The sequence below is a fragment of the Asparagus officinalis genome, chromosome 1, assembly GCF_001876935.1.
Source record: "Asparagus officinalis chromosome 1, Aspof.V1, whole genome shotgun sequence".
NCBI classification, from domain to species: Eukaryota; Viridiplantae; Streptophyta; class Magnoliopsida; order Asparagales; family Asparagaceae; genus Asparagus; species Asparagus officinalis.
Genome location: NC_033794.1, coordinates 8,752,129 through 8,767,843, shown reverse-complemented (window position 1 = coordinate 8,767,843; position 15,715 = coordinate 8,752,129). Strand labels below are relative to the sequence as shown.

General features: G+C 36.1%; 2 protein-coding genes across 2 annotated transcripts; both read right to left on the bottom strand.

Annotated features, from left to right (window-relative positions):
• On the bottom strand, nucleotides 9,618-12,425 carry LOC109848546 (UPF0678 fatty acid-binding protein-like protein At1g79260). Its single transcript, XM_020418105.1, has 4 exons — nucleotides 12,085-12,425; nucleotides 11,848-11,988; nucleotides 11,261-11,329; nucleotides 9,618-10,040 (listed from the first exon to the last, which is right to left on the bottom strand). Exons 1-4 carry the CDS (start codon nucleotides 12,247-12,249, stop codon nucleotides 9,921-9,923), a joined length of 495 nt encoding a protein of 164 aa, XP_020273694.1. The 5' UTR covers nucleotides 12,250-12,425; the 3' UTR covers nucleotides 9,618-9,920.
• On the bottom strand, nucleotides 12,798-14,959 carry LOC109848537 (30S ribosomal protein S20, chloroplastic). The gene is made up of 3 exons (XM_020418095.1): nucleotides 14,702-14,959; nucleotides 14,457-14,626; nucleotides 12,798-13,207 (listed from the first exon to the last, which is right to left on the bottom strand). Exons 1-3 carry the CDS (start codon nucleotides 14,874-14,876, stop codon nucleotides 12,974-12,976), a joined length of 579 nt encoding a protein of 192 aa, XP_020273684.1. The 5' UTR covers nucleotides 14,877-14,959; the 3' UTR covers nucleotides 12,798-12,973.

Sequence of the window (15,715 nt, the reverse complement as noted above, 5' to 3'; positions counted from 1 at the left end):
CGGGCGCCGCCTTTTTGGTGGCGAACACCTTCTTGATCTTGGGGAGAACCTTTGATTTCCAATAACCCATTTTCGATCTCCTCTAGCTTGAATTCCAAAAAAAAAATTAAAAAATAAAACCTACTGTAAAGCTATAGCTAAAAGAAAGAAAAGCATAGAGGTTACCATTTATTTAGACAATAATAACGCTGATAAGAACACTTACAAATAATCAACGATCGCTTTCGCTTTCTCTTTCTCTTTCTCCGGTCAGTTTCTTGCCTTCTCTCGATTTTCTCCCCAACGGGCGAAATATAAAAGCCCAGACGAGACGTGCCAACTAGACCTACCTGTTGGTAACGTGATTTTTTGCAGAAAACACCCTGTGACCCGCTAAATGCCAGGCTGCACGTACAGCTGTAGGACACCTAAGAGAGCGTTGGACGGAGCCAGCGAGTGAGGGATTGGCACGTGGCATGCGGATTCTTGCGGCGAGGTGTGGGGCCCGTGCCAACTACCCATCGTAATATTCTCCCACCTCAGCAGAGCGTCTTCCCCCATGTTACGTTGTTTGTCCAGTGGGTCCCTTCAATTCTTGGGTTTTGTTTTTTTTTAAAAAGATAGCATGATATTTATTTCTTCTTTTTGTTTTTTTTCTAGGAATTTATTTTTGGGGCAGCAGACTGAAACTGCACCGACACCATTTCCTTTTTTTTTAAATTGATAAAATGAGATGAATGATTCTCGCGCTCTTCTCTTACTCGCTAAGGAGAGAATATTAATTTTTCATATAACTTAAGAGTAATTTAAAGAAAATTATTCCATGATTCCCCATATTTTAATATTTTAGGAATCATTAGAATATTTTTTTTTGAGTAAAATGGGGAGGAATTTTCTCCCATGTTCTATTAATAAGAGCTTAATTAATAAGAGCTTAACAAGAAAATACAAAATATTACGAAAGGCAACCCCGCAAAGAAAAGAAGCGAGCCAAGAAAAAGAGCTTCTACCAAAAAAAATTGTTACGGGGACCCAAAAATGGGATTAATAGGGGAGATATGTGAGATGTCCCCCTCCTATTACATAATGAGTTGGTTATCATTAATGATGATCACCTTATTATTCAATAGGAGGGGGACCTCACGTGTCCCCCAGTTAATCCCATGTTTTGGGTTCTCGGAAATTTTTCAACACAAAAACTAGACTCCATCTCACAACCAGAGTCATCTTGACTCCTAAATGTAGGAGGACGTGAGACTAAATTTTTAAAATGACAGTTTTAGGCCAATAATCATCTATTTATTAACGCAATCATTAATTTTTAATACAATAAGTATTTGCATGTTTACGCGGATACAGAGTTAAATGTCATGTTTTATGATCGCAGGAGATAATCTCCTGCAGTTGCGGCAGCAATCACCATTGAATAATAATGTGGTCCAAATGCAAGAAATTAAGCAAGAGGGGGGGTTGAGGAAGAAGACAATTGAAGTCGGTGGGGTTGGAACGAAATCATCATCCATATACATTTTTATGTCTAGAGATACACATTTTTTTTAAAAGAACAGATATTATGTTATGTCTAGAATTTTGTATTATTGTATTAATCAAAATTCTGTAGATTATTATTATTATTTTGAATAACGTATGGAATGGGAATGGACGGATCTTAATGCCACGTGCACCGAGGCGCTGAGAGCTAGGACATGTTTTAATGGGTTTAGTGAGGGCAACTAAATGGATGGCCCATGGAATTGGGATTCTAGGGGCGGAAACCTACCAAATAATTAACAATTAGTTTACTAATTAATTGTTTACTTAACAATTCGATTACAGTCAATATAATGGTTTATTCAGCTGCAAACAAATAGTTTTTAATATTTTATGAACTAAATATATAACTACATGTATATCCGATTTATTTGATTATTAGATATTCATCTGAAGTTCCGTCACCATATTTTTTGCCCATATATCCTCTAATATACTATGTTTCCATATTTAAAAAGAGTTAATTTTAGAAAAATTCCCTCAATTAGGGTGTGTTCTAGAAAACCCCCATTGACTATTCTAATTCGAGCAATCTCCTTTTAGTTTTTTTTTTCCACCTGTGCCCCTAAGATTGGCAGGAAAAGAAAAAAATCATAGGTATACTTGAGCCTCTTTGGGATGTTAGCTACTTATTATCCTTAAACTTTTTTATTAGCAGTTAAATTTTCTGGTGTACAAACTTAGTTGTCCCTTTGTTAATTATACATAGTAAGACTCCTATTTAAGTTGATGTCCACCAAACTTCATATCCACTCATTTATTAATATAAAAAACTTTTTCATATATCATGCAAGGATCTCTAGGTAATATGAGTGGCTAAAAAGCTTGGTGGATAACTTTTTGCTATCCACTTAAGTTGACACAAGTTTTGCTCTAATTATACATGCACAACATGGGTTTTTAGTTGCTTGCCGTGGGCATGTTTGGTTAAGGGGCTGTTTGGTTGGTTTCTCTAAATATAGGAAATATATTTCCAAGCCTAAACATTGATTTCTCTATGTTTTTATAGGTTTCTTAAAGTTTGTTTGGTTCAACAGAAAATAGGCTTGGAAATATATTTCCACACACATCTATTGTTTGTTTCACATCTTAAAAAAAGGAAACTAAGAATAGGAAATGTCACTTCTTATTTTCTCTAGTTTGGTTGGAAGAAGTGCACAATGAGAGAAACAAGCTGTGATCACCATGGTGAGGTTACCACAAAAAAAAAAACATGCACATAATAAAAGTTCATATTCATTTCAATAATCAAATTCTAACACCACTTTAGAGCTGCTTCAAAAAAATTTGCAATCACACTTAACAAATAGTCAAAGGTTGAAATAAAAGATTCAATACAAATCATCACAGAAAGAAACTACAATGTTTTTAAAATCTACTGAATGCGAGCCTCTCCCTTTAATATGTACATTAAAATCTACTGATGAACTACGTTCATCCAAAGTGGATCCGTAGTCAGCAAACCTCCAGATGCATAATTGAGGAAGAGCAACAAGCAAACATAAAGGAAAGAAGATTCCTGTAAACACATGAAACAGTAGAAAAATCATATTGAAACAGCAAGAATAAAAAAGCAGAGGCTTAGGTTCTTGACATCAAAGATGCATGCACATGCCTTTGGTACTACACCTCTTGGTCTAAGCTTTATTCAGTTCCTGCTCTTTCCTGCTGGTACTCAACATTGAATAAAATGTCATCTTCAGAGTACAATTTTTTTTTTCCGGAACATCCCGCATGCTAAATAATGGTAAGAAGAATGATGGTAACAAGAATGATAAATATGATTCAGTTAAGTAGTTCCAGAATGATAAATATGGTAACAAGAATGATAAATACAAGGGTTTAGTAGAAAACGCACCTGAGAGCAGAAGCATCAATCTGATACAAAGTAATTAAGACTAGTCCTCTGTACAAATACATAAGTAGCTCCAGAATTATATGGCAATTAACACATATTGGCATGATGTCTCAGAACTATAGCACAATTTCCATCAAAGTTTTCTTTAAATTTGTGTACGAACCAAACTGCAGATTAGAAAAAAAATGAACTTACATTGCTTACCGTCAACATGCCAGAGCTGGAAACCTATTTCAACTCCTTATTTTTGCCAACCAAAAGAAAATAAGTTCTATTTTGTGACTATTTGATAAAATCGACGTTAGTTTTCTTCAGGAATATCAGAGTAGACAGGTGAATGAGAAACAAAGTTTCTTACCAAATTTCATTTTTTTTAGTTTTGGGAAAGTTAGGAACAAAGTTAGGGCCTTCAGGTATCAAATTGCCAAATTAACTTCAGTTTGAAAAGTGTAGGGTGTCAAATTGTCAAAAGGGGTATCGAATTGTCAAAATATATATGTATACACAATCATATGCATATGTATATAGACATGTATATTAACACCATAAGCTGCTTGGTTTTGAATATCAAGGTCAAACAAATTTTTTCTCCTGAGAGGTGTGTTTTGAACAACATGAACAACTGCTAATGGTGGGTTGCCACATAAATTACAGTCATAAAAATTCTATGCATTAAAGTATATACACAAAATTTGAAGAGATGTTAAATTCTACACACAAATGACTAAAAAAATTTTCTATACACAAATAACATGACAACACAAATAATATGACCACAGTTTAAAATCTCAAGAACTAGTCACTATTAGCAACAATTTACATAAGGAAATTCACACATCCGTGAGAAAGTAAAATTGCTCAATTCTAATACATCTAAAAGCAATAATTTTCACATGAATTGCATAATAATTAAAATTTAGCAAATAAAATAATGCATGATCAAGTCAAATTCTAATAATTCCTCTGTTAACAATAATATCACACCATGCATAATTATCCATCCAGTAGATGAATAATAACTAAAATCAAACAATCATTAAAAAACAATATCTTTAAACCCCTTTGTACACCCAATAACCCAAAAAAACTCAAAAAAAAAAAATCCCAATTTTTTTAACCAACTCGGGTTTGGAATCAAGAAGAAGTTTTTCATTGCAAACAACTATTGTGGTTATTAAAAAGAAGTGGCCTTTGCATGTGAATGTGAAAACTTACTATTAAAAAAATTAGGAAAGAAAAAGGAAAAACAAAATTATCAGGAAAATTACCTTCACAGATTTTGCAAAGAAGCTCGGTGAGGTTCTCTACATGGATTAGCCCCAAAGCAGTTAGATCTTAGAGGGATTAAGCAATCAACGTAGCAAAGCAACGAATCCACCTCTAAAATAACCCAAATAGAAGACCGCCGAACCAATAACCCAAATTAGAAGCTGTTTTACCGATGAAATAGCCAACTATTAGCCCTAACAAAGCTTGGATTTCTATTGAAGTAGCAAGAGAAGATTGACAGTGGAAGAGGGATCGATATCAGGTAGGATCGACGAAGGTTTCACAAAAAATATTTTCCATAATTTTTTGGCCAGAGAGAGGCGGTGGAAGGATTGAAGAAGAGAGACGGAAAAAGAAAATGAAGAAGGTAGAGGAAAGGAGAAAGAGATAAGAAGGCGGTGATAATAACGAAGTGGTTTTTTCCCGCTGTTTTTCTGTGTTCTCGCGGTCTAGCTGGCAGTTTTTTAACTCATCTCCGTCCCATTTCCGAGCAAAAACTTCGGAAATGGGGATCTCTGTTTTTCTGAGTTGGCGGACGATTTCCATCAAAGTTTTCTTTAAATTTGAGTGCGAACCAAACTGCAGATTAGAAAAAAAAATGAACTTACATTTCTTACTGTCAACATGTCAGAGCTGGAAACCTATTTCAACTCCTTATTTTTGCCAACCAAAGAGCCCCTAAGGTGAAAGGCCATGACTAGGAATGAATACTCGACACGGGCAAAATCCGTCAGGAAATCATGTTTTTGATTTTCTATTCTACGTTTGGTTGTCATTCTGGGTTGAGATGGAATTTTGCTCAAACGTCAGCAAGAATAGGGAACCCAAATTCTTAGCTTTTTCAGCAGAATTGGATGGAAACGAGGAATACAAAAATGCGAGCGCCATTATTTTCGTTCGGAAACATCAACAAATTAACTACTAAGCTCTTAAGTCTCGATATACACCTTGCTCCGTTGCCTCCAAACAACAAAATGAGAAATATGTTATTTTCATTTTTTTTATTGTAGCCTATTTGGATGAACCAAACAATGAATGGAAAATCAATGGAAAATACCAATAATGAGCATTTCACATGAAATTGTTGTTTTCTATCTGTGTTTGGTAATCAAGGTGATTTTGTTGTTGTGTTTTTATAGAAAAACACCATGCCATGGTGTTTTTTTTCAAACATGTTTTGAAAACACCATATATAGTTATTATTTATATAGCGACGGCGGGCGGGCGGGCGGCGGCGATGAGAAAACGGAATCTCAAAACACATTTTTGGTGTTTTGAGAAAAGTGTTTATATTTTAGATTTTATAAAGGGTCAAGTCAAAAAAACGCCCTAGTTGCCCCAAACGTTTTTCATTGTTTTCTTTGAAAAAAAAGAAACGATAAAAATGCCACGATTACCAAACGCTAGGAATTGAACCAAACATGCCCTTATAAGAAACGGAAACCAATGTGCTTTTTCTAATATAAGAAAAAGGCTTATGGTTTCAAACCTTCTGCGGTCTAATGATGTTTGAGAACTTAACCTGTTTTACGAAAATTTTGACAATATAGAAGAAGTGGTGGAACGTATTGTTATGTGCGGCGGAAGCCTCGGCGGAAGCCTCGAAGCGACACAAACAAGAACAAGAGATAAATCACAACTAACAAACCAAACACAATACCACAGCAAGATAACGAGTTTAACGTGATTCGACAAGTTGCCTACATCTACGGGGCAAGGAGGGGGGAGTTCTTACTATTAGAAATCAATAGTACAAATAGAGTTACAAATCTCACCGATCAAACCCTAAAACAAAGCTCTAGATCTCTCACAACTCTCCCACAATTGGGTGCAACAATCCTCTCCCAAAGACTGCTCAAAAACGTCCTTGCTTTTTACCCTAACTAATCAGGATTAGAGTTATATATCAGCTCCAAAACGAACCGGGTCAAATAACTGACCCAACTGCAAACTCGCTACGCGGTCGACCGTGACGGTCAGCCGTGCAGGTATCGCGGTCGACCGATCACCCCCGACAGAGAATAAATCGATTACAGAAAACCCACAGTCAACCGCGGCAGTCGACCGAATCAATTCCCGAGAGTTAAATCGCTTACAGGGTCCGCGCGGTTGACCGTCACGGTCGACCGCCTTCAGCTCCAGAGCCTCCTGCTCTCATGTGCATGTTCGCGGTCGACCGCCGCTGACTCGCGGTCGATCACCAGTCTGCCTGGCTAATTCCTGTTGATTTCCTGAACTTCTTCACATATGAAAAGCATGTTATGTTCTCATATAATAAACAAATTAAGCTTAGGATGCCCACAACTATGTTATGTGAAGCATACATTTCATATGAGTAACAGCAATAAAACCTGCATTCCATTAAAACTGACAATAATGAAACAATTACTATGAAGAAGAGAGACAATCATACATGAAGACTTCTCACGTTTTAGGTTAAAAAGATAATAGCTTCTTGTTTTCTATTGTAGATATTCATTCTAATGTTCTTGGATCATGCTTTACATATACTTGAGCCAAATTCATATGATCCATCAACCCTTCAGAAGAACATACGCTCATAAAGTGAGAAATTGGAGAAAACCAACAAGTAAACTACATGTATTTCTTGACGTTGGTGACCGCCTTCTGCATTAGCATTGTCGCAATCACGTTGGCAGGCTGCGCCTCGGTGCTAGTCGATCTGAAAAGCGGTTGCTACCCAATTGAAATGCGTGCACGACATTGATACATGCATCCTCGAAGTTGGCACTGCAGGTTTGAATGTATCCACTGTTCTAGAAACTTGCGGACGTTTTGAAGACCGTCGATGGTATTGTTTCTTGGAATTCGTTTAGCGGTTCTTGGTATCTCTCGGTGAACGGCTTGAGCCTGATTATTGATGCTTCAATGAAATGGGTTACTCTTTGGCTAGCATAACTATGAAAGTAGTTGGTCAAGCAGGGGTTCTGATTGAAATTCATCCTGCAAAGATCAAACAGTTAATTGATTAAGGGAAAACTTAGTAAGGATGTAAATCATGAAAACACATACATAAAGTATAAATGTTCATAAATAAATCTAAGATTCAAACTTTCAGTAAGGATGTTCATGATGATGGTAATTAGGACTCAGGAATGAAATATTGAAAACCATTGTGATTGGAGTGATGCGATTTTGGTTCAAGATTCATGTGTACGTTAATAATTACTACTTATCCCCTAAAAACTTTTATACTTCCAAAGTAGTCCCCCAAATCAAGAAATTATTGTCGGTTCCCCTTTTCCTAAGGGGCGGTTTGGTTGTATGTTTTTACCATGTAAAAAGATGAAAAGTGTAAAAAAATAGGTCCCAATATCAGCTTTCATCACTTTCAATTGTTTGTTTATAGTTGTAAAAATAGTGTAAAGTGATTTCATATGATGATGTGGCTTGTAAAATGATTTCATAAAAAAAAGATATGATTTTAGGAGAAAGCTGACATTGAAGTCAGGAAAAAATAATAAAAAATAATTCCAACCAATATGATCATTTGAGTAGGGACCACTTTTTACACTTTCCAAACAAATAATTAAAGTTACATTTGCAAACCAAACAAGCAATTTATGCTTCCAATGGAATAAAAAACAAATACAGAAAAGTATAAAAGTGAAATTGATGAGGTGGACAACAACTTTCCTAGTTGTGTCATAAATACAAAACTTTACCAACAACAACCAAACAGCCCCTAATTTATTTTGAAATTATTCCCTCACATCATTGAAAGTACTATCCCAACAGCTACTTTTCGTTATTACAATTATTCTCAAGCTGTTTTAAATTAATATCCCAACAGCTATTTCTTCTTAGGGGTGGTAAGCGATCGAATCAAATCAAATACTAAGGTGTTCGTATTTATATTTGTTTAAAGTTATTGAATTCGAATGCGGACTCTAATATTCATATATCTAGTTTTTCGAATTCGAACTCGAATACTTGGTATTTGATAAATATTCATGAATATTCACGAATACTTATCGAATATCAAAATATATTTATTCCGCTAAAGAAATTTGATTTTCAAATAGTATTGAAATTCATAAATAAAAATTATTCCTTTATAATATGTGATGTATAAATATTTAAATTAAAATTTTAATCAGAAAATAGATTTAAGATTATTTAAGTCTTAAAATTATTATATAAAACTTAAGTAAAAATGGTAAGTGGGTTAAAAATATGACATCATATGTGTAATAATACAAATAATAAGCTGTGATCAAATTTTAAACGAATTGAAAATATGTCTGGTTAAATTCTATCCGTTAGTAAACTCGAATACTAAAAAATACTTATTTAGTGATAAATTAACTACTGAATAGTTATTTGAATAGCTATCTAATTATTTGTTAATTATTTGGTTCATTTCCTCCCCTACTTGAAAGGCCCATAATCACGGAATTGTGTCCTCAATTTGTATGACAACACATGCTCTTCTCAGCATGGTTTTTTTATTATCAATAGAATTCCTTGTTTGTTGTTTATCTTTGGAGTGACAAGATTATTCTTGGTTTTCAGAAAATTAGCTTTGTGACTACAACTGACAAATAATATCGCCTGACTAATGACAAGTACTGATTTTGTGAATTTGGTGATTTTCAAATCTTTGTTATTACGTTCATGAGGCAGGAAAATTCTGTACAATGATGTAATGAAGTCATATTATATGCAGTAAGTTTCTACTAAATGATTAAGTTAATGACGTAGGAAAATTATGTACAAGAATATAATGAAGTCATATTATATGCAGTAAGTTTGTAGTAGATGATCAAGTTAATGAAGTTATATCACATGCAATAAGTTTATACTAAATGATCAAGTTAATTATACAGAGAAAATCATAAGAACATCGGAGATCAAAGGGATTAATTGAATAGATGCAAGAGAGCATTCGTATTACTGAACGTTTGGAGAAAAACGAGGATGCATAAAAAAAAAATCCTGATCAACAAATGTATTCAATTTACTCAATTTTTTTTCAGAATTTTGTATGTATGGTGCTTCTAGGGACCATATTCACGCCGCTTTTGAAGGCTGTTATTAAGCACAAATCAATGTACAAAATCCTGATCAACAAACTTAGCTAATATTTTCTCATAACAATCATGGGGGTTCTACGTATTTTCCATACCGTAAATTGTTTACAAACCGGGTTATAAGATTAAGGAATCGTTAATAATGCTGAAAAACTTTTAACGAGCTGGCATTCATCTCTTTCGAGCTTAATGAGGTAACGCGAAACACTTCAAAGTTTTCTGAGCACAGCTTTGAGATGTGGCTGAAGAGTATTCAGTTGCGTTGCCATTTGAACCACATAAGACAGCTCGCCATCCGCCACTTTGAAAACTCTGCTTATTTCCTTCACCTGCAAAACCCACAAGCATAGGGATCAACAAAACCGTATACATGAAAACACAACTTGAGCTCATAAAATTGGCTCCACCCATATCACATCCTTTTTGGACTCGATATACTTTTTAGTGTGTACAGGACTTGAAGGTTCTAAGGACGATAATTTCATATCATAAGTTCTTAAAAGAAAATTGCACAAAGACAACATGGAGTTTCACCTCATTTAAAAATTAATACTATCATTTTTCGCTGCTCAAATTTATCAATTCTGGCATTAAGAATCGTGTGTTGTCCTCAGTTCATGCTATCTCCCCTGCAACTTATTTCACATAATTGAAAGGACAAAGGGATGGATACTCTATCGATAATGAGATGGGTGAGTATGAATGAGTAGTGATGTATAAGCTTTCGTTGCAATGGAATCTACTGGTTGCATAATTCTCAGGAGGATCATTTGTTTGGAACGAAAATATGCTGTCTTCCGTTAATTTGAGCATACTACTATTCCAAAACATCAATGCGTTTATATTGTAAAAAAGCAGAATTGCTCTTTCTAACATTATTGCAAAATCTGTGGGTTGACAAGAAGAGTGTGAAAAGTAGGGGAAGAAATTAATTTTAACTATTTACTTGTCATTTTTTTTTCAAAAGTCATGGCAAGGAAACTTTAATTTCTATGATGACATGTCAAAATGAGATTTAAAAAATGACAAAAAATGACCATGTCATGATGTTCCTAATGCTCAAGCATCTAATTAAAGGTGCATTCTGGAATATAAATTGTACAGATTCTTGCTATAAAAAAAAGTTGAATCATGGGGATTTCATCTACAATAAGCTATTAGAGAAGCATTTCTGAAACATCAAAACAAAGCCTAAGGTTAAATGATTCACCATTAGTTTTTTCCTTTTAAGTATAGTAGCGTATTCATCTAGTTATTATATCTTTAAAACGTAGTATCTTAAGTGTACAAGTTCTACCATTTAAATGACAGTTAAATTACAATCAATGTAAGGACAATTGTTTTCTCATATAGTATTAGAAAATGGTAAAAGTAATGCAAATAAAACGATATCTACAAAACATTTCGAAGATTCACGAATCACATATCAGGTACGCATTTAATCAGCTAAGAGAAAACATCCTGAGGAGTATGCATTCATGGATTATTTTTCCGGGATATAGAAGCAACAGGGACTTAAAATATTCACACGGCTATGTTGGAAAATTACCTTTGATGCATTCCCAACTAGTTCGCTTTGAAGAGTCACGGTTCTCTTTTCTGCATCAAAGGAACCTTTCTGCAAATTTACAACATGGATATACGCGTAACGATTAACCATAATAAAACTTGCATACAACAGATTGGTATAAGCAGAATTCACTCGACAAGGTGATCACAATGAAATAAACAAGACGGATCGACCAAATACCATTATAGAAACATCTTAGAGGAACTCTAATTAGATACAGTATAGTTTTTTGTTGAATATCACACCTACATGTATTATCCTTAACAATTACTGCATTGCCTCAACTTATTAATTGAGAGGAGAGGTCAACCATCAAGGTGATAACTACTCGATTAAATGTCGAAAAAGATTACCAATTTCAACTTTTTTATATTGACTATTAAACTAACCCCCAAAACCCGGAAAAAAAATGCACACCCGAATCCGCGAAAATGGATCACAGCAAGATCGATCGAACAACGCAGCGGATGGAAAACCCCAGATCTTATTCTTTTCAATTTCTTTCGACTTCCACCTCGAATTTTCACACGGGCAATTGGGAATTAGGGTTTTGGGTAGTTTATTACCTGGACCTCAACAAGGCCGGTGCTCTGAGCAATGACGACCTCGATGGACCCATCGGGTTTCGGGCGCCAGTACCCGCTCTCCGCGTGCATCGGCTCGCCGGAGGCAAGCTTCCACGTCTTCTGACTGTAAGCGATCACTGGCTGCATCATTTCGAATCATAATATTGAAGGACAAAAAGAAATTAATGAATAAAAAATTTATGTATAGATTAGAGAGAGGGGGGGAAGAGGGAGGACCTTTCCAGAGTGAGAGAAGAGGAGCTCTTCGCCGTACTTGAAGGAGTTGATGGTCGGGTAACCGCCCTCGCCCTCGCCTCTCCACTTTCCTAAGAGGTAGGATAGAGGTAGGATTGATGGGTGAATCGGCGGTGATGGTACCGGCGGAGGAGCAGAACCTTCCATCTCCGTTCTGCTCTCTGTGTTTTGTGTTCGGAGATGAGACTTAGGTTCTCGTGTTGGGTAGTCCGCAGAGACCGGGTCCCTGTTTTTGTACGCAGCAACTAGTCCTTTGGGGTTAAAATGGGAGTTTGTACAAGACCCCCCTAGACTTTAGAAATTCCACAGATCAGCTCTCAACTCACTTAACTAGCGTAACTTTAAGATCCGTGTTGAGAAAAAGATCATTCTAGAACGGATTGAGGTGACGAGTCATCATTTATTTAAGGAAGAAATATATACTAATAGACGGATTTAAAACTGTTTAGGGGTGCAATGGGGATATGGGTGACTACTTGAGTATAACTTGCATAATAACATATCAAAAGTTTCTAACTTAACGAATACTCCCTAGTCACTGATCAAAAGTTTCTTTTCAGGGGTGCGATTGTTCAGAAAAGTCACGTCACAGTCACTGGATATGGTTTTTGATGGATCTGTTAACCGATACTTAACAGGCTATCAAAATTAAATTTGCTGAACTTTGGAATTTATTTTGGACAAAAACTTTGGGGTATCAAAGTTGAAAATGGGAGACTTTGGGGGCATTTTAAGTACAAGAAGTGGGAGAGTTAAACAGAAACGCCAGCCACAATACAGAATACATCTCTAGTCACTGATCAAAACATCAAACGGTTTGTTTACAAAACAGAATCAAAGTCTCATCCCGCCTGAACATTCACGAGCCTTTTCAAACACTAACCGATGCCGCCGAAGGCGTGTACCACCCATGGTGAATCTCCACGGCCTTCTTCCTCCTCGCCAGCCGGGACTTCCTGTGGGCCCCGGTGTTCCTGTGAAGAGTGCCAACCCTGACTGCCTTGTCGATAGTCGAGTACGCCTCTGCAATAAGCTTCTCGATGACGAGGATCTCCTCTGGCTGTGCTTCAGTCTTTTTTCGGAGGACATCTAGTTCTTCAAGAACCTAGATCGGAAACATGAAGTCTGAGTAATGTATTTCATATGGAGTTGTTTTTTGAGATTCTTAATGAGAGAAGACGTAATGTAATGGTGGAAAAAAAAACTTCCAGAATGTAAAAAATCCAAAGAAAGGACTGAAACTTCCCTTGTACATATACTTATTCTAAGTAAGTTTAACTTCATAGGTTAAATGAAACTTGGGATGCTAGCAATACTACGAATCTTGTACAACGATATTCAAACTTCTTCCAAAGATAGGGATACATGGATCCTATCGCAATTCAATAGTTGTATCTTCTAGTACAAAATATGAGATGCATAATTTAATTAGCATTACTCTAATGCCTGTACTTCGTGTACACTCGTGTGCAGCCATCTCTATGAAACTTTGAAATCGTAACCGAGATTTGCGTTTTAAATAACCAGCGGCCATGAAAGACCTTATCAACTATATATGTCAAGGCTGAAGAGTAATCAGCTGAAGAATTTAGTTTACCTCAGTAATAACTTTATACCTATATTGGCCTGATATAAAAGGCAGGATTGCAGTGAAATTGTGCTACACTGTGAATTCAAGTTTTACTAGAGCGCCGTGGAAAGTGTGTCGAAACGTCAAAGTATTCGACAAAGTACCCAAAGTTTCAAGTCCGGTACCGCCTAACATCCTAAGTTCCTAAGCTCCTATCGTAGGGGTAAAAAAAAAATCTTTGGGCCATTGACTAATTTGGCATCCCAGCATCAACGCATGATACTTCAGACGAGGTTTATTGTTTTTCATGCTATGATGCTATCATAAACTGGAGCTTATGAGTATACGCACTTCTTTGATCTCTGTTCATACTTCATTCAAATTATTTTACCGCATACGTGGTTTAGAAATTGCTTACTTAAAACTGCATTTTCTGAGAACTTGCAGACGCACTACACGTCCATATCTGGTCCTACTACGAGAAGTAACTGCAGAATTGAATAATTTCTATAAACTGCAACAGGAAATTAAAAAACAAAAGTGAAAAAAAACATCAGGGACCTCTGCAGCAGTTAAGGTCCAAAAGATTGTTTTTTTTACATCTGATTATTCTTAACCTCGGCAGATATAATGTCCAATAAAAGCAAGCATTCCGGTCACTGGTTCGCTTAAAAGGTAATAAAACCCTGGGTAATTTCATAAATTGCCATTTAACAACACATGCAATATCCACATAAATCACCATTAAAATGCCCGGTTCCGACAAAATTGAGGGGCTTCATACCTTCTTCATTCGAGTCTTGATCTCGGATTTCCTCGCCTTGTTATAAATCCTCCTCTTCTCCGCTTGCCGAGCTCTCTTCGCCGCCGAATCCGCCTTCTTCGCCGGCGCAGCCTCACATACGACGGACCTACGGGCGCTCGGCGCAGCCGACGACTTGAGCGATTCGATCCCTTCAAAACCAAACCAAAATCAATCAAATCAACCGAAAAAGATCGAATCTTGATGAGAATCTCGAGCGTAGTTACCCGTTGGGAATGAAGAGGTCGAGAGACTGGAGGAGAAAGCTAGGGTTTTGAAGGCGCGAGAACGGAGAGGGAAGCCGCCATTGCTGCCGATGGAGAGCAGCGGGGGCGACGGAGTGAAGGGCTTTGGTTTGTAGGGCATAGAGAAGCAGCAGCAGGAGGAACTGATGGCCGCCATTGCCGAGCTCTTCGTTTCTCTTTCGCCTAAAAAGCGTTCCGTCTCTTATCTTATCCCCTCTCTCCGCTTCGAAGCTCGGATTGTTTTGATCTTGGTCCCTTAAATTATAATGTTTTATAATCAGTCCCTCGAATCACTAAAATTGCTATTTGGCCCCTTCCTTCAAAACGCTAGTAAGGGGTTGTATGGTTTAGGGAAATAGACTTGAAAATATAGATAGAGTAAACGGGATTCGTAAATATATTATTCGGTTTACGACTTCGTAACTAGAAAAGGTAAATAGAGTTGTATTTTATAGAAAAAACTTGCAACAAAGGTACAACTAATTTGGTGGGAAGAAAAACTGCAGGTTTTAAAAAAGAGTGTTTCAAAATAAAAGTAATTTCACCTCATTAAAAAGTTTTGTTTTGAGTCTAAACATGAAAACTATCTACCCAAGGTTTTCTTATATGGTAAAATTTTGTATCTTTTGCCTAAATGTTTTTCAACCAAACACTAAAGTTATATTTGGAAATACATTTTCTACGAGATAATTGCATGTATACAAATATCGAATTTAGAGTTGATTTCCTGCAATAACCGTTGCAGATAACATTTGTTGCTATTTATTTCTGTGGCAAATCAAATAGCCCCTATATTTCAAAAAACCTCCCTTAAGTTTAGAAAGTCATTGGATAACACATATAACTTTCAAATCTTAGAACCGCCTCCTCCCCCAAATTAGGGATTATCAAAAAACCCTCTTTTACTTTCAATTTTTATAAAAGAAACTCTAAATGACCGCCTTGCATAATTTTACCCATCCATGTAAAAATTTCACTTAACATTGTTAAGGTATG

Coding starts and splice junctions, on each gene's coding strand:
- LOC109848546 (XM_020418105.1), bottom strand. CDS start 12,249: ATGGAAGGTTCTGCTCCTCCGCCGGTACCATCACCGCCGATTCACCCA. Junction 11,989..12,084: donor TCTTCTCTCACTCTGGAAAG/GTCCTCCCTCTT, acceptor GAAATGATGCAG/CCAGTGATCGCTTACAGTCA. Junction 11,330..11,847: donor CCGGCCTTGTTGAGGTCCAG/GTAATAAACTAC, acceptor GTAAATTTGCAG/AAAGGTTCCTTTGATGCAGA.
- LOC109848537 (XM_020418095.1), bottom strand. CDS start 14,876: ATGGCGGCCATCAGTTCCTCCTGCTGCTGCTTCTCTATGCCCTACAAA. Junction 14,627..14,701: donor GACCTCTTCATTCCCAACGG/GTAACTACGCTC, acceptor TTGGTTTTGAAG/GGATCGAATCGCTCAAGTCG. Junction 13,208..14,456: donor TCAAGACTCGAATGAAGAAG/GTATGAAGCCCC, acceptor TTTCCGATCTAG/GTTCTTGAAGAACTAGATGT.